This window comes from Hylobates moloch, unplaced genomic scaffold, assembly GCF_009828535.3.
Source record: "Hylobates moloch isolate HMO894 unplaced genomic scaffold, HMol_V3 SCAFFOLD_2, whole genome shotgun sequence".
Taxonomy (NCBI): domain Eukaryota; kingdom Metazoa; phylum Chordata; class Mammalia; order Primates; family Hylobatidae; genus Hylobates; species Hylobates moloch.
The window spans coordinates 105,112,308-105,131,845 of record NW_026652277.1 but is presented as its reverse complement, the minus strand read 5'-3'; the positions used below and the strand labels follow the sequence as shown (position 1 = coordinate 105,131,845).

Here is a 19,538-nt window from a genome sequence, read left to right as displayed (position 1 = left end):
CTGAAGCATTTTACAGTGGTTTGCCATTAGGGTATCCATTCAGATAATGTTTTCCTACTAGGAATTACAAATTTTAAACAGTTTTTAAACCTTAAAAATATTTAAAACAAATTTTAAAAGTCTCTTGATTCTTTTTAAAAATTAGATATCGATAATAGCTTTGCATTGCAAAATGGAAACTCTTTGTGAGTAAACTAACAAACATAAATAACCTATAATCTAAAGAAGAAATGCTAAAGAGAATTAGAAAATATTCAGAACCGAACTATGATGAAAATAACTATGTTTAAAAGTATGCTGCAGAAACATGGATGCAGCTGGAGGCCATTATCCTGAGTAAATTAATGCAGGAACAGAAAACCAAATACCACATGTTCTCACTCATAAGTAGGAGCTAACCACTGGGTACTCATGGACATCAAGATGGCAACAACAGATACTGGGGGCTACTACAGTGGGGAGAGAGAGAGGAGGGCAAGGGCTGAAAAACTGTTGGGTACTATGCTCACTACCTGGGTGACAAGATCAGTCATACCCCAAACCTCGGCTTCATGCAATATACCCATGTAACAAACCTGCACATTTGTACCCTGAATCTAAAATAAAGGTTGTAATTATTTTTTTAAAACTTATGTGACATACAACTCTCATAGTATAGTAAAAAGGAAATTTATTGCATTAAGTTAAAAAGAAAGGCTAAAAACTAATGAGCTAAGCATCTATCTTTAAAAGTTAGAAAACAGAATAAAATGAAGGAACTAGATAAAGGAAAATAATAAAGATCAGAGAAGAAAATATAAAATGAAAGCACTCATGAAATAGGGTCAGTAAAGTCAAATGCTGATTCTTTAAAAAGACTGAGAAACTAGTGCTCTGGCAAGATTAATCAAAATAAAAAGAGAGAAGACTCAAATAAACAATATCCGGAGTTTAAAAGACAGCATAAGATAATGTAGAGATTAAACAAATAGTAAAAGGATATTGTGAAATCTTCATGAGAATAAGTTTAAAAACTTAGATGATTTGAATAAATTCCTAGAAAAATACACCTTATTGAATCTGATACAAAAGAAATAAACTACCTGGAAAAAATTCCTGTAATCACAAAAGTAGTTAAACGTATAGTTTAATTTAGCATAGTTACAATGTTTCCAACCAAAGAAACCCAGAGAGCTTTATCAGCATACCTTACCAGATAATTCCAATTATGCATAAATTCTTTCAGAGAAAAGAAAATATAAAACATTCATACACATTTATAAGACATGTATAACTTTCACATCAAAACAATGGACAGCAAAAGAAAGGAAATGCATAGGTTAATTGCACTGAGGAATATAAATGTAAAACTTCTAAAGAGAAATTAAAAAGATGAATTCAAGAATGTATTTTTTAAATAAATAAAATAAAACATACCAGGTTGGATTGATCCCAGGAATGCAAAGTTGGCTTAATTGTAGAAATAATACAATTCACCACATTAGCGGATTGAAGGATAAAGGCCAAATGATCATCCCAAAAGATGCAGAAACAGTATTTGATACAATTCAATAACTATTCATATAAAAAACTCTCAGCAAATGAGATTAGAGAGGAAACCCTGAACCTAATAAAGCAAAATCCACAAAAAGCTACAATGAACACTGCAATTATGAAATATCAGAAATATTATTTGGGGGGATAAGAAGACAAAGTTGCCCAATTTCGCTACCTCTATTTGATACTATACTAGAGTTGCTTGTCAATGTAGTAAGATAAGACAAAAGTAAAGAGTATAATGACATCTACAGTCCTCCACAGTATGTACTGCAACATTAGCTAGTGCTCACTCTACTCTCTAATGGTGAAACAACAGACTACAGGAGACTGAACTGTATCTGCCTCTATTTCCAGTCTCAAGTTCAACTTTTACTTACCAAAAAAAGAAAGAAAGAAAAAGCCAGGAAGAGTTTTTAATCCTTAAAAAATATCAATATAAAATTATAGCAAAAAAAGGAACTGGAATGTAACACATCCTGAACAAGTTGCAGCAGCAGCAGCAGCAGAAAAAGGTATTTCATTTAGTTGATTTACTGTGGTTGTTGATTGTTCTCTAGTCTCACAATGATGGAAGTTGCACAGTTTTTCAATGGGACCTAGAAGCTGCTGGAGGTCCTCCTGGCAGCAACCCGATGCAAACCAAAAATCTGGAAATCTCTTCACTACTCCAAGATCTGAGGGTGACATATTTTGGAAGGATCTGCAATGTTCCATCATAAGTGTGACAAAAACTGACAAACAGGAAGCTTATGTACTCAGTGACAGTAGCATGTTTATCTCCAAGAGACGTTTTATTTGGAAGACATATGGGACCAACTTTTGCTGAAAGCACTAGTTCCCCTGTTGAAGCTTGCTAGGGATGACACCGGATTTGGCTCAATGAAAAGCTTCTCTTATTCGCCTGAAATTTCATGAAGGCTTCTCACCAAGTGTGCCCACACCAGAATTTCCAGGAAGAAACCGTTTCTTAATGTAATTTTCCAAGTGGAACAGCATATTATATGGAATGTGTGAATTCTGACTGTTGGTACTTGTATATACTTTGGATTTCCCAGAGAATCTGGCAAGCAAACAGATTAAACCCTGGAAATTCTGATAGTGAGCTTGACCAAGCAGTTATGAATCAGTCCTACATGAAAGATGGCATCACTACAAAGGATGTCACTCATGAGAGTGGAAATAGTGACCTAATACTAGGTTCTGCCACACTGTTAAATCCTTGTGGGTATTTAATCAATGGAATGAAATCGGATGGAATTTACCACACTATTCACATCACTCCAGAAACAGAAGTTTTTACGTTAGCTTCAAAACCACCTTAAGTCAAACCTTCTATGATGACCTGATTGGGAAAGTTGTGGAAGTCTTTCATGCAGGAAAAGTTTTTACCACTTTGCTGGTAAATCAGTTTTAAATGTCACACACTACTTTCTTTGCCCCTAGAATATGGAAGGTTTTAAATGTCCTGATTGCCAGAGTACTATGTTCAATGATTAAAATTTTGTTTTTACCAGTTTTGCTAAGAAGCGGCCAACAGCAGAGCTGATTAAGAAAAATGAAGAAAAATGAAAAATAAGAACACACATAGAAGGGTGGTGGTTGCTTTCTAGAGATTGATACACCAGGGCCATGCTTTCTGTAACCACCACCTCGTCATTGTAAAAAGCCCCACATGTACTATAGTTTAATCATTTTGAATTTTATGCATTAGTATATCAAAGAGCTACATACTATATCTTCCATGAATACTCTCTTCCTTGTTTAAGTATTCTGTACCACTCTTGCTGTGAAAATGGAGTGCTTGTAGAAAAAACAAACAAACCTTTTACTATATGAAACTTTGGAACACTTGTGAAAGCAATTCAGCTTGGTTTAGGCATAGTGTAATATTTCTCCAAGTACCACCCAAAATTCCCTACAGAACTTTCATCCTCATTAGGTGCTGGCCTCAGCCTTACCACTGGACACATTACATTGCTGCCAGAATTTTACATCCAATTTACCTCCATTTTCTAGATATTCTCTACTTATGTTATCAAAACCAATTTCTACTTCATACAGATGCTTTCTGCAATAGCAATCAAAATTTTCCATCTATGAGTTGAGTCTTAAGAAAATGATTGCAATTATTCATTTTGCATATTATGATTTTAACATTATTGCTCCCTGCATTTGCAGTCCTCTGATTTATTTCTTCACCATGATGCCCCTGCTCCCCACAACAACACTCACTTCGTGTAATAAAGCAATATAGCGTTAAAAAAAATACAAAGTCTAGGGGAAAGAATTATTATTTGCATATATTGTGATGACCCACATTAAGAAAAAAAAACTAACAGACTCTAAATATCAATAGACTCTCAAATATCAATTATTAGAATTAGTAAGGGAGTTTATTAAGGTTGCTGAATATACAATCAATATGCAGAAATTAAACTGCATTTCCATAATATAAGCAATAATAAACTAAAATTCAATCCTAAGCATCAACAGCATTTAAAATAGCAACAAAAAATATAAAGTCCCTACAAATAAATCTAACCAAAAAAATGTGCAATTCCTTGATAGGAAATATTATAAAACTACATTGATGCTTTGGATATGGAGACTCAATGTTGTAAAAATGTCCATCTTTCTCACACTAACCTACATATACAAGGCAATTTCAATCAGAATTCCTTCAAGGGTTTTTAATGGAACTTCATTATGTACTTCTCAAATTTATAAAAGTAAAGAGTCTAGTACAGACAAGACTTTTCAGAGAAGAAAGAATGTGAAAACTTACTCTACCAGATATCAAGACTTATAAAGCTATTGAAGATATCAGTACAGGAATTTTTTTAAAATTGAATAACTGAACATAATAGAGAGTGCAAAAATAAGCCTGTGGTTATTGATAAGACACTGTAGATCAGTGAGGAAAGGAGAGACTATTAAACAAATGGTCTACAACAATTTCACCACAAATGGGAAAAAAATAAAATTGGATCTTTACCTCCCACCACAAACAAACATAAAATCCAAGTGGACTAAAGGCTCTACATAATAGACAAAACATATTTCTTTTAAAAAAACGTAAGAATATTTTTGTGATCTCAGAATACATAAGAACGTCTTAAGACATGAAGAAAAAAATGACAAATTACACATTAAAATGAAAGACTTGTTCATCAAGAGACACCACAAAAAGAATGAAAACATAAGCTACAAACTAAGAAAACATATCTTCAAAACATATATTTAACAAAGAATTCATATCCAAAATATAATTTTGAAAAAACACTTCCTGCAAATCACTAAGATAAAGAGAAATCAACTAACAGAAAATTGGGCAAAATGAGGTCATTTCACAGAAATATATTATTTAGGAATACATATATGAATGGCAAAAACTCAACTACTATTTTAGAAACAGGTAGAGAATAAAATATAACTAAATCCATCAAGTTTTATGAAGGCATAATTAATGAAACTACTATAGGAAAAAACACTATGCAAATGGTATTTTTATTTATTTATTTTTTTGAGATGGAGTCTCGCTCTGTCGCCCAGGCTGGAGTGCAGTGGCGCAATCTCGGCTCACTGCAAGCTCCGCCTCCCGGGTTCACACCATTCTCCTGCCTCAGCCTCTCCGAGTAGCTGGGACTACAGGCGCCCGCCACCACGCCCGGCTAATTTTTTGTATTTTTAGTAGAGACAGGGTTTCATCGTGGTCTCGATCTCCTGACCTCGTGATCTGCCCGCCTCGGCCTCCCAAAATGCTGGGATTACAAGTGTGAGCCACTGTGCCCGGCCTGCAAATGGTATTTTTATTGATGGGACAATCCAATATAATAAATATATAAATTCCCCCACAAATTATTTCATTAGTTTAATGCAATTCCAGTTAAAATTCCAGTAAGATTTTTTGGGGAAACAGCAAATTCATTAAGAAACTTACATGGAAAATTTTGAAAACTAAAAGGCAAAGAAGAGAGCTTCCTTATCAGATAATAAAATATATTACAAAGCAATAGTAATTAAAGCAGTGTGGTATTAGGATAGAGATGATAAATAGACCAATGCAACATAATAGAAAGCCTAGAAACAAACCTATTTCATATGAAAGTTGTTAATACAATAGAGGTGCATTGTATTTTGTGGGAAATACATTTACATTATTTAGTAAATCGTGTTAGGAAAACTGGCTTACTACAGGAAGAAAAATAAAATTAGAATCCTTTATTATCTCCAAATAGACTAAAGATCTCAATTTAAAAAATAAATTGTGTGAAAGTTGTCAGAATCAAAATGGTGTCACTTGTGTTAAAAACTCTGACAAATAGAGCCAGGGACGGCCATGAAAGAAGGGCTCTTGTGGCAAATCGGCCATGAAGGAAGGGCTCTCGTGGCAAATCCCTGATAAAAATAATCACAAAAGACTCTCCAAAAAACACAATCCTGCACAAAGGCCACCACAACCTTACACAGAAAAAATGTTTCTGTGATGACATCTGCCCAGCAACTGCCTGTCCAACCAAGCCAAGGATAATGATCCTTTTTTTTTTTTTTTTTTTGAGACAGAGTCTCACTCTGTTGCCAGGCCAGGCTGGAGTGGTGTGATCTCAGCTCACTGCAACCTCTGACTCCCTGGTTCAAGCGATTCTCCTGCCTCAGCCTCCCGAGTAGCTGGGAATACAGGCACGTGCCACGACACCCAGCTAATTTTTGTATTTTTAGCAGAGACAGGTTTTCATCATGTTGGCCAGGATGGTCTCGAACTCCTGACCTTGTGATCCACTCACCTCAGCCTCCCAAAGTGCTGGGATTACAGGTGTGAGCCACCACACCCGGCCAGGATAATTATCTTAAACAATTATGTAATCCTCCTACTTTTTCCCTTAACAGACTTTGTCTTTCTTTACCTCTCTTAATACGCACATGGTTTACTATGGCAAGTGTATTCCCATTGCAGTGCCTGGTCCTGAACAAATATCATTTCCTTTTAGAGAGTATCTGTTATTTAGATAGACAATTTAAAAAGAAGAAAATGGGCTGGATGTGGTGGCTCACACGTTTAATCCCAGCACTTTGGGAGGTTGGGGCAAGAGGATTGCTTGAGCCTAGGAGTTCAAGACCAGCCTGAGCAACAAAGTGAGGCACCGTCTCTAGAAAAACTAAAAAAAAAAAAAAAAAAAAAAAGAAAATTAGCCAGGCATGGTTGGTGCATGCCTGTGGTCTCAGCTACACAAAAGCCCAAGGCAAGAGGATTGCTTGAACCCAGGAGGTAAATGCTGTAGTGAGCCATGTTCATGTCATTGCACTCCAGCCTGGGCTACAGAGTGAGCCTCTGTCTCAAAAAAATAAAAATAAAATGTAAAAGAATCATCTTAGGACAGAGGAGAATTTCTAAAATAAGATTTCAAAAAAGCACAATCTTTAAAGGAAAAAATTAATAGATATGACTACATTAAAATTAAAGATGTGTCTTCAATGAAGGATTCGACTTATAAAGTTAACGGAGGTGTCAGGCTGGGAAAAGACATTTGCAACTTTTATAACTTATAAAGGATTAATATTTAGAATAGACAAGGAACTGCCAATGAACAACTTAAAAACAGAAACAGAAATGGAAAAAAAAACTGGCAAAAGTTACAAATATGCAATGTACAGAAGGGGAAACCTGAACAGATAAATAAGAAGAAATGTTAAACTTCACTATCAGAAAAATGCACAATAAAACAGTAATAACAGCCCGGTGCAGTGGCTCACCCCTGTAATCCCAGCACTTTAGGAGGCCGAGGCAGGTGGATCACAAGGTCAGGAGTTCAAGACCAGCCTGACCAAGATGGTGAAACCCCATCTCTACTAAAAATACAAAAATTATCCAGGCGTGTTGGCGGACGCCTGTAATCCCAGCTACTCAGGAGGCTGAGGCAGAGAACTGCTTGAACCCGGGAGGCGGAGGTTGCAGTGAGCTGATACCGTACCACTGCATTCCAGCCTGCGCAACAGAGCGAGACTCTGTCTCAGAAAAAAAAAAATAATAATAATAATAAGTACCATTTTAAATTCATCAAATTGGCAAATATTACAAACTGAGGTATTAACAAGTCCTCGCAGGATTATGGGTAACTGACAAGCCTTATAATGAAGTTAAATTGGTACATTTTCAGAGTAACTTTTTAGTGGAAACAAAAATTGTAGGCCTTCCTACTATTTGGCTCACATACAGAAAGGCACTGTAGACGAGACCAGTCTCTCATCACAACAGTAGGAACCTAGAAGGCTCTGCAGGATAGCTTCATTGGAAAGGGGAGCTGGAGTGCTACATCAACGATGTCATCACGATGTCAGAATAACACAATGTCAGAACACAGCACATCATGATGTCAGAATAACAGCACCAACTGAGCTGTCCATGGTCCTGACTGCCATACTCCCCCCACCCTCCTCAGATGACTTAATCCTTAGCTTGTTTCTGGTCTTCCTGCCCGTGTGTTCAGACCATCCTCTGTGCTCCACTGTCACCAGCCCAACAGTCCTCTCACTAATTATGGCTTGGATCTCTGCTAGCCAGGTCAGTGGCACAAAGCCCACCTGCTTTATAGTTAAAATGTTGATAAAAATAGCAAACAAGTCCGGGTGTGATGGCTCACACCTGTAATCCCAGCACTTTGGGAGGCCAAGGTGGGTGGATCACCTGAGGTCAGGAGTTTGAGACCAGCCTTGCCAACATGGTGAAACCCTATCTCTACTAAAACTACAAAAATTAGCCAGGCGTGCCTGTAGTTCCAGCTACTCAGAAGGTTGAGACAGGAGAATTGCTTGAACCTGGGAGGTGGAAGTTGCAGTGAGCCGAGATCGCGCCACTGCACTCCAGCCTGGGCAACAGAGCAAGACTTGGCAAAAAAAAAAAAAAAAAAGGAAACAATAGACATTTTAAACCATGTATTTCAAAATGTTTTCATTTTAGTGAGTTTAAAAGAGAGGAATTCAACGAGAGAGGAGAGACAGAAAGACCACTTAAGAGATGAACAACAGGCTGGGCATGGTGGCTCATGCCTATAATCCCAAAACTTTCGGATGCCAAGGCAGGAGGATAACTTGAAGCCAAAAGTTTGAGACCAGCCCGGGCAACATGGCGAGACCCCATCTCTATAAAAAAGAAGTTTTTTAAAAAAATTAGCCAGGCATGGTGGCACTTGCCTGTGTCCCAGCTACTTTGAGAGACTGAGGCAAGACGATCCCTTGAACCCAGGAGTTGGAAGCTACAGTGAGCTATGATTGTGCCACTGCTCTCCATCCTGGGTGACAGTGTGAGACCTTGCCTCTAAAAAGAACAAAAAAAGAGATGAACAATGAAAATGAGAGACAAAGAGGAAGAACGTGTGAATATACAGCATTCAAATGTGAGTTCCAAACCGGTAGAGATTTTTATCTGTTTTGTTTCATGAAATCCCTTATGCCAAGAATAATTACTGACACACAATAAGTGGCTTACTAAATAAGATGAATGAATTAATTAATAGGCACAGACATACAAGAAACCCACCTTGAGATCCATTCTGTGGCCTTTCAGACTACTACAATTTAAACCTGTTAAATAGTTTTGCAGCTGAGTATAAGTTACTATCTGTGTTATCTGTGTTGAGATCCTCCAATTTTAGATACAGAAATATACTGCAGCTTCAATTATTTATAAGTCAATGAAGTCTTTTTGATTCAGATTTTCCCCATTTCCTAATTCATCAATTTGACTCCATATCCTGTTTTCATTATTCTTTATTGATTCAATTAGTTTTCATCTTCAGATGTGAATCCCTTTCAGACAACCTGTAAAGACCCTCATCTGACTCTCTGCCTGGACTTGGGAAGCATTCTACAACAAAATATAACTTTTAAATTAACTATATTTTTAAATGTCATAAATTCGTAAAATATTGATCCTGCTTACCTGAGAATATGGAATAAGTGTTTCAAACTGTTGATGAAGTTCCAATAGCTGAATTAACTCTGTATTTTTTTTGGCCTTTTCTCTAACTATATCAATATAATGTTCAGGATTTTCTGCAAATGAATATGCAGCATCTTTACTATTGAATGTGTAATATTTTTCTTTATATTTTAAAATTCCAATTGCTGGATTTCCTGAAAATAAGAAAAGAATTAGATATGAAATGTCTTGATCACTTATGAAATATTGTTATTCTGGCCAGGCACAGTGGCTCACGCCTGTAATTCCAGCACTTTGGGAGGCCAAAGCAGGCAGACCACCTGAGGTCAGGAGTTCAAGAGCAGCCTGACCAACAAGGTGAAACCCCGTCTCTACTAAAAATACTAAAATTAGATGGGCATGGTGGTGTGCGCCTGTAATCCCGGCTACTCCGGGGGCTGAGGTAGGAGAATAGCTTGAACCTGGGAGGCAGAGGTTGCAGTGAGCTGAGATCGTGCCATTGCACTCTAGCCTGAGTGACAGAGCAAGACTGTCTCAAAAAGAAAAAGAAAAATTGTTACTCTGTGTTTGTAACATACCATAGAGCCATTCCTCATCCACTCCAAGTTTTTTTTTTTTTTTTTTGAGACTGTGTCCCACTCTTATCAACCTGGCTGGAATGCAGTGGCGCAGTCTCAGCTCACTGCAGCATCAACATCCCAGGTTCAAGGGATCCTCCTGCCTTACCCTCCCAGGTAGCTGGGACTACAGGCATGTGTCCCTCAACCTAGCTAACCTTTTTTGTAGAGATGGGGTTTCACCACGTCACCCAGGCTGGTCTCGAACTCCTGGACTCAAGCGATCTGCTCACCTCGGCCTCCCAAAGTGCTGGGATTACAGGCATGAGCCACTGTTCCTGGCCCTTCTACTCCTTTTTTTTTTTTTGAGACAAAGTCTTGCTCTGTCACCCAGGCTGGAGTCCAGTGGCGTGATCTCAGCTCGCTGCAACCTCTGCCTCCCGGGTTCAAGCAATTCTCCTGTCTCAGCCTCCTGAGTAGCTGAGATTACAGGTGTGCACCACCACACCCGGCTAATTTTTGTATTTTTAATAGAGACGAGGTTTCACCAGATTGGTCAGGCTGGTCTTGAACTCCTGACCTCAGGTGATCCACCCACCTTGGCTTCCCAAAGTGCTGGGATTACAGGCATGAGCCACCATGCCCAGCCCCTTCCACTCCATTTTTAACATATCACTTATGCTTTTATTTTGCTAAAATGTTATAATTAGCATTTTAATTTATACATTTTTTAAATGATATGTGAAATCCATACTAATTATATTTTTATGTTAAAGTATGATTTTAAACTGTATTTTATGTAAAAATACCTTCCACTATTCAGATATAATAATTTAAAAAATCTTTTATGAAAAGCCACTTACTCATCTGGCAGATTTTTCAAAGCTACTTCAACTAACTATTGCAAGGACTATGTTTAAAATAACCCAGTAAGAACTACAAAAATGGGAATCTTTTCCAAAATGCAAATTTGCATATCAGCAAATATTTTTCACTGTAAAAAGATACTACATAGACTATAGATAGTTAAATATCCACATAGTTTGTGGAAGTTGTATTAGAAAGAGTAACACTATCTTATTCATTTATTCTTTCATTTATCCAACAAATAGTTATTGACCATGTTCTTGGTGCTAAGGCTATAGAAGATAACAAATTCCCTGCTCTCAAAAAATCACAAATATATCATAGGCCACAGAGTGACAAGTGCTACATGAAAAAAATAATAAAGCACGTTAAATACATAGTAAAAGGAAGAAGTGTGCAATTGATATTTTAAATTGAGTGATTAGGGAAGGCTGAATAAAATGAGGCAGCAAGGCGATTAGCAACCTGGGAGGCAGAGTTTTCCAAGTAGAGTGCAAAGGCTCTGAGGTGAAAGTGGGCTTCAACTGTTCAACAACAGCAAGAAAGCAAGTGCCACTGGAGTGGAGCAAATGAGGGAAAGCGTGGTAGGCAATGAAGTCAATGAAGTCATCGGAAAAGGATCCTGACTGGTAAGTGCCAGTGTTACCCTGGGAGTTAAGTTATGTGGTCTCCACTCCTGAATGGAAGAAGGGAAGTTCTACAGAATACATCTGAGGTAATGCAGGTTGCTGCTGCCCAGAAAATAATGAAGTAGAAATAATGTAGTAAGCAGAAATCATCAGAATTCACTTATTCGGAGAGGAATATGAAACTCCTGGCCCCACAAGCTCTTCTACTTTTCTACTTTGCCCTCTTTCTTCTTAGACCCAGAGTTGGGGGACCCTGGAAGGGACCATACAGACCTCCTGGTTGATCCTTTTCATTTTCCTGAGGAGAAACTGAGGTCCACAGAAGGTGTGAGATTTCATAAAGGTTACCTAGTTCACTAAGGACACAGGACAGGCTCTTCTGAACCCTAGCCCATAGCTTTTCCAACCACATCGTGCTTCCTCTGCCATCACCCCACATCCGTGTTTTTCCTTTCCCTTCTTATTTGTGTGAAACAGGGAAGGAAGGAAGGAATGGAGAGGGGGAGGCAGGAGAGGAGGGAGAGAGGGAGGGAGGAGAAAAAAAAGGAAACTATCTACAATCCACTGCATTTTACTTCTGCATGGCTCTTGATTGTTTTCTCCCCAGTATAAGTGACCCTCACTGGGCCTCAGAATATTACTCTCAATTTCCCACAGTAAACATTTTGTTATTCCCATTATCAAAAATGTAATAACGTTTTAAATGAGCCAATTTTGTGTTCTCTCTAGCCTGTATACACACAATCCCAATAGTTACTTTTAATGAAAAAATACCCAATTGTGAAACATAACAAAAGAAATAAAGAAAAAAATAATGAAGAAAGAAGAAAAATAAGGTTAATGGTGTAAAGTAAATTAAGACACAATCTTGTCACACTGTTTTCATTCTAGCCCTGGCGGGCTTTTTCTTATTCACAATTCACACAGCACTTTTTGGATGATAATTTCTTTCATCTCTATCTCTGATTTATTCTTTATTTTGGAGAAGCTATAATAATATATACATCATAGAGAAATTTTACTTAATATTAGCCATTTCCTTATAGGCATCTAACAGAGAAATCCTATCTATGCCAGTGAAATATAACTGCAAAGTAACAAAGAATATTTTTTAACACACATGTCCAATAAGTGTTGCTCTTTCAGTAATTACTTTGGAAGATGATATATTTTTAGTAATGTTGTGTAACATTTGTTTTGAGACAAAATCTCACTTTGTTGCCCAGCTGAAGTGCAGTGGAGTGATCTCAGCTCACTGCAATCTCTGCCTCCCGGGTTCAAGTGATTCTCCTGCCTCAGCCTCCCAAGTAGCTGGGACTACAGGCATGTGCCACCACGCCTGGCTAATTTTTGTATTTTTACTAAAGACAGAGTTTCACCATGTTGGCCAGGCTGATCTCCAACTCCTGACCTCAAATGATCCACCCGCGTTGGCCTCCCAAAGTGCTGGGATTACAGGCATGAGCCACTGCATGCAGCCAATGTCGTGTAACATTTCTAGAATTCTTCATTGGCCATATGAGTCATCCCCTTTCAATGGTACTGCAGCATCCATATTTCATAACACATATACACTTTCCATTACTAATCACTTATAATTTCTTGCTTATGTCAATCTACCAGAGCACCTCCAAAATAAAGACTTTGTCTGGATCATCTTTGTAGATCCTTTGTTAGTTCACCATTAGATTCCATAAAGTTTTTAAAGTGAATATTCAAGTGACAATGACAGAACTCCATATAAAGAAAACATTGGGGAAAGGAGAGCAGTCTCATTTCCAATGATATACCTGGAAGAAGAAGACCATCTGTTGCAGCAAACGTGTAAGCACAAAATCCCCGATATTGAATTAACAGTTTATCAAAATTTGCTGTTGTTTCTGGGAAAAGCCATTCTAGTTTTCTGAAATCTGCCACATTTACTCTATCTTCTAAAATGAAGGAGAAGAAGAAAAGCTTTAATTCAGTGAGAAGGTTAAATTTCCAAAATAAATCAGCAGTAGCTCATTCTAAACATTACCTTTTTATTGCTTTGTACTTTTCCCGATGGGCAAAAACTTGATATTTACAAAACCAGATTTATGAGGAAGTCTATTCAAGCAAAGAAGTACAAATGACCTCAGTGACATATAATGTCACATAAGTTTCTGGGGCAAACTTAGAGGTAGGACTTTGCTCCAGAATGAAGAACAGAAAGGAGAGGCCATTTCTGACAAGCATGCTCTGCTGCTGAGAGAAAAGCTGACTGGGGCACTTCCGAAAGTGTGTGGTGCTTCCTGCTGCAGAGTAAATAACCCAAGGAGGTAAGCAGAATAGACTGGCTGCTATGTGACCCAGAAAGAGATAGATTGACCTCATTCAATATAGTGTTGTTCTTAATAATATGCTAGGTGGCATTAATATGATGCTTATAAACTAGGACTATTGCTTCTTGAAACAACAGAGAAGGTTCTGAGCAGACAGTCAAGAAAATGTTACCTGATTTTGCTAACAAGGTGTGTAATCTTTGTTCTTTATATTTTTTAAAATTCTTCCTACTGTTGGTTAGCTTACCTATTTAAATTTGATAAGCAAACTGAATAAATTTTTACACAAATAATACCATGTATTTTAAAACATTGTTCCTGAAGTTTCTTAGCTTTCACAATCCCACGTACACTTCTGTGCCTAAAAAGCAGGCATCACAAATGATCTTGTGGCTACCACTAAAAGTAAATGCATAATTTAGAGAAAATAAATTATCTCTCTTTTTTCCTGATATGCCTGAAAGCCTCTAATAATGACAATATGTGGCAGGTGTAAATGAAATTCTTTTAGAAGAACACTGGCTTGACCAATTCACTGGAGCAGTAATTTAATAGTGTTCTAGTGAATAAAAAGTTCTGACGTATGGTAGAAAATGACCCATCTAAATCTAAGAAGTTGCAGGTAAACAGTCTTGCCAATATGGTTAGCTTAATATACACTGCTGGAGCTACTTTAACTTTTCAATTTCATTTAATATTTGCTTACATATGCTGCTTTAATGAAATGAAATGAGTAATAAAAAACTTGAACTGAAAGGATATATTTTAGTTTCTGATTCAGTTTTCAGTTTTTATGTATTCTAATCGTTTAGGAAATCACTGCTATATTTTTATTTTTCATCTTAAAAAATAGAATTTGAAAAGAAAATTCATAGAGTAAATTATTAATTTCATTTTCTGAAAAAACTCTCTTTTTATGCAACATCAACATCTCAAGTCCCAGGCTCCTTTTTGGCATTCCTCATAAATGTTAAAGTGTCTTTAGCGAAGATAGAAGGGTCTAAAATGGTTAAAAGTTTATTGATAAAGATTGTTTTTCTGTAAGAATCAATGCATCTTCTAAAGGACCTAAATAAGCTCAATTAATTTTACAGGGATAACATTTATTGGTTTGTAAATTCCCAACTTGAATCTGAGGTAGATATATAACAAATAACATTCTAAAGAAATGGAGCTTTATTTGCAACAAAATAGCAAGGATTAATATTCTTTTCTCCAACAAATAGTAATAAAATTACTAGGACTGCAATAGAAACACATCTGCACAAAAAATGATTGTTAACCAAAACATGAACAATAACACTAGGAATGGTTATTGCTGGATAGTAAGTTATTCAGTTTTCATTTTTTTTGTTTTCCACATCTCCTCTCATGAACATTAGTGCTTTTTTTTTTTTTTTTTTTTTTTTTTTGATATGGAGTCTCACTCTGTCACCCAGGCTAGAGTGCAATGGCACAATCTTGGCTCACTGCAACCTCTGCCCTTCTGGGTTCAAGTGATTCTCCTGCCTTAGCCTCCCCGGTAGCTGGGATTACAGGCGCCCGCCACCATGCCCAGCTAATTTTTGTATTTTTAGTAGAGACAGAGTTTTGCCATGTTGGCCAGGTTGGTTTCGAACTCCTGGCCTCAGGTGATCCACCCACCTCGGCCCCCCAAAGTGCTGGGATTACAGGCGTGAGCCACCATACCCGGCCCTCATTAGTACTTTATAATCAAGAAAAATATTTAATGCTGTATCAGAAAGATATGAAATTTTTAGAACAAAACAGTGACTTTATTCTAGAGGTAATTTTAAAAAGAAGAGGAAATAATGGATGATTTTCATTACCCATGTGTTCTTTCATTCTACACACATCAGTTTTCACAGTCACTCCATTAAGATGACATTGCATCACTCTCTCAGGGAAGTATAGTTCGTGAGCACCCAAGAATGGCTGAATGTGAGTGAATAAATTACTGAGGACACCAATCACAATAGTTTCGTCTTGCAAGCTGGTCCACAGAGTAGAAAGTGCAATGAAGATAGGCTGAGGAGGAGAAAAAAATATATTCAAAATGCAACTGTGTAATAAAATTATAAATCACTGTACTCTTTAAGATAAATACAATTGTCATTTGTAAAGAAGTTAATTCTCCCTAAGCAAAAGTCCTACGAACTTAGACAGTAGACTTTAGATAGAAATTTAACTCATAAATTATGAGAAAATAAACTTGCATTTTATTTCAAAGCATTTTATTTTAGTATGATTATTATAAAGTTAGTTTACTTTAAAAAGCCAAACATGTGATAACCTAAGAAAGATTTATGGACTCTTCATCTCAAAAAACCAAGGGAAAAATGTCTTAAGAAAAAAAAAAAAAAAGGGCCAGGCACAGAAGCTCACGCCTGTAATCCCAGCATTTTGGGAGGCTAAGGTGGGCGGATCACCTGAGGTCAGGAGTTCAAGACCAGCCTGGCCAACATGGCGAAACCCCGTCTCTACTAAAAATACAAAAATTAGCCGGGCGTGGTGGTGGGCACCTATAATCCCAGCTACTCGGGAGGCTGAGGCAGGAGAATCGCTTGAACCCAGGAGGCGGAGGTTGCAGTGAGTTGAGATCAGGCCATTGCACTCCAGCCTGGGCAACAAGAGCAAAACTAAAAAAAACAAGAGCAAAAATAAAAAAAAAAAAAATAGGAGGGTGGAGCAAGATGGCAAAATAGAAAGTTCCCCCCACACACCCTGCAAGGACACCAAGTTAACACCTATTTATACAGAAAAAAACACCTTCATAAGTACCAAAAATCAGATGCTGAAGATGTGTTTAGAGGAGAATGAACACAAAAGTGTCACTGAAGACCATTTTTTTGTTTGTTTTCCTGACTGATCATCTAATAAAATATAACAATATTAAGAAAGTAAAAAATAAATTAAAAAGCTAAATATGACTCATTATAATTAGATTTTTTTCTGGCCCAATCATTGCTCAAAAGAACCTGAAAAGTATAGAAATATATCTTGGGCCATGTTTTGTGAGCTGCAAGTTAAAGATTTTAGGCCAGTGAGATATGTTTCTTATTCATATTAAAGGTCACTGACTTACAGAACAAATGAAAAAATCAATAAGGCCCCACATCTAAGTTAAACAATTTAGCCTTTTGTTTCTTGGTTTTTAAACCAAATACTGGGGATGACTTCAGTAAGTTATTACAGCCTCATATCCTCTATAATACTTCATATAGGCCGGGCGCATTGGCTCATGCCTGTAATCCCAGCACTTTGGGAGGCCGAGGCGGGCAGATCACCAGGTCAGGAGATCGAGGCCATCCTGGCTAACACAGTGAAATCCCGTCCCTACTAAAAATACAAAAAAAAATTAGCTGGGCATGGTGGCAGGCGCCTGTAGTCCCAGCTACTTGGGAGGCTGAGCTAGGAGAATGGCATGAACCCAGGAGGCGGAGCTTGCAGTAAGCCGAGATCGCGCCACTGCACTCCAGCCTGGGCGACAAAGCGAGACTCCGTCTCAAATAAATAAATAAATAAAATACTGCGTATACATTTTATACCTCCTTATCTAGATAAGGTTTGCCAGGTTTGCCCATAAAATGGTGCAGATAATCAGAAAATCAATATAAGTGAAGGCCTGGTAAACAAAGTGATTATTATCTGTCTTTTCAGAAAGGTCACAAGTTACATAATCTCTGTACTGGAGGCAATTTCTGACCAGCTACTATGAACACATTTTCAACCACAGTACAATGATTATTTCTGTTGTCACAGGCAATACTGATATGGTTATCATACTACACAGTTGCAGTTCCTTCAGTAGCAGTTGCTTCTGTAGGGGAATTCTCTCATCCAACTTATAGCATACTATTATGGCAAAGTAACCATAAAGAACAGGATCAACTTATACAAAACATTATATCTTTAGAAATTAAATATAATTATAATGACTTACGATCCAATATTATAGGGCTCAAAAGGAAATTCACCTTAAGGTCAAAGTTTATGACAAATACTTACAAAGACTTGTGATGTTGGGACTGCTATCTTTGATTTTATGGTCATTTTTAGTTGTTCCAGATGGGCTCCTAACTGTTTTGTCATCATTTCCACTTCTTGAGCACCAGTAATTATATCTGACTGTGAAAACAACATAATTTGCATTAATATTTTTATAATTATACTATAAAAATCATATGTGTTTCAGACCATACCTGCTCCCCACATCCTCTGAAAGTAGGCTCAATGACAGCAAGCAGTCTGTTCTCCCCAAGATCCTCAACACCTAGAACAGTACCAGCATATGTATGGGGCTCCCAAGATATTTGCGAAATGGATGAATCTTTTGAAATACAATAGATATAATTTTTCTTAAATGTATACAGGTATTCTTAGATTTAAATATAATTGCATTCTTGATAAATGGATCCTCAAGAATCCGTTTTTGTATAGCTGTTATTTTCCTATTCCTCGATGATAAAATTAATTAGGGGTTCCTCTGAAAATTATGTTGATAACAAGATTTAATAAAATCACATTGAGAAAAACCTGTTAGGAGTGAGCCAGCAGGGCACCGCAGGTTGGCAAGCTAGTGAGATCTCACCTGTGATGTATGCCATATGGTTTAGGGGATATTCTTGAAGACCCTGTCATAGAGTTCATCACTGAAATGACTCACAAGGCAACGTGAATTGGAAGACAAGGTTGAGTATAAGTTTACAATATTGTTTTCTTGATTTGAAGGGACCCAAGGAAGTTTGCTAGGGTTGAAGACTTGATTACTATGAATGCAGAACTGAAACGAACTGGAAACCATTTGACAAAGTAAACTATGGATCTTGACACCTTTTGTACTTTCTGAAACTTCATTATCGTCTGGGGGAAGTACATATATTAACTGTATATTTTCTATAGTAAAGTCCTGATAGATATCAAGCCATGTAAATGAAAGATGGAGAAACACAAAGTTTTCAGCTTTCATTTTCATGCCTTCAATTTTACGGTGATCTCTGAGCCTTTAATCGCCTGTCTTTACATAATAAGCATACTTGAAATACTTCTTGGGTTTCAACGATCACACATAATAAGTTAAGGTACCTTGTACTTTATTTCTTTCTGACCATTTATTTCTTTCTGACTTTTGACTATCTAAAGGATGAAGTAGTATTTATATGTTAGCTATATTTGTGCCATTGTAAGCTATACTGTAGCTATTTATTATGCAAGATCTAAAAGACATCTTTGACTTTATGATAACTAAGACATGCTTCATGTATCCTAAAGTTTTTAGACAACAGTAAACTGAAAGGTTATTAAAGGTAGTGAACTGGTTTGTGATCCTTCTAAGGAGATGATATAGAAAAATACGGTTCTTTGTAAGAATTTTCATCTGTCTTAAAAGATAATTTGTCTTAATATTCTTTTCTTCATATAACAAGAGTGATTATTTTTCAAGAAACTAAAAATTTCATGTGAATGCTTGTAGGAAGGCATTTTTGATTTAAAACCTTCTAAGGCTTATAAAATACTATCTGTTAAGTTTTAGGAGAACTCATTTTCCCGTATCAGATTAAATCTTCTCAGAATAAATGCTTTCAGTAGCAAGAATAGTTTTAAAAGTTGATGACAGGATAAGCACTTGGGATAGTATTCTATTAACATATTTGTAAGTACTTGTTCATTGTGGAAATGTGTACTTGATTAAAACATACATGGC

The 19,538-nt window shown here is 36.9% G+C and overlaps 1 protein-coding gene and 1 pseudogene across 14 annotated transcripts in view; one reads left to right on the top strand and one right to left on the bottom strand.

Moving 5' to 3' along the window:
* Positions 1–19,538, bottom strand: part of CFAP206 (cilia and flagella associated protein 206) — a 58,851-nt gene that overhangs the window by 22,051 nt on the left and 17,262 nt on the right. For 13 of the 14 annotated variants that reach the window (XR_009212416.1, XM_032154854.2, XM_058435383.1 and 10 more), the window contains exons 8-11: positions 17,843–17,962; positions 15,664–15,862; positions 13,319–13,459; positions 9,476–9,669 (exon numbers count right to left, since the gene is read on the bottom strand). Coding sequence is in view for 13 of the 14 variants with exons in the window: in XM_032154854.2 (XP_032010745.1) it covers positions 9,476–9,669; positions 13,319–13,459; positions 15,664–15,862; positions 17,843–17,962 (654 nt within the window). In the remaining variant the exon portion in view is untranslated. The remainder of the gene's footprint in view (positions 1–9,475; positions 9,670–13,318; positions 13,460–15,663; positions 15,863–17,842; positions 17,963–19,538) is intronic. The other variant, XM_058435373.1, reaches the window with a different exon arrangement.
* On the top strand, positions 2,107–3,108 carry LOC116474377 (S-adenosylmethionine decarboxylase proenzyme-like; annotated as a pseudogene).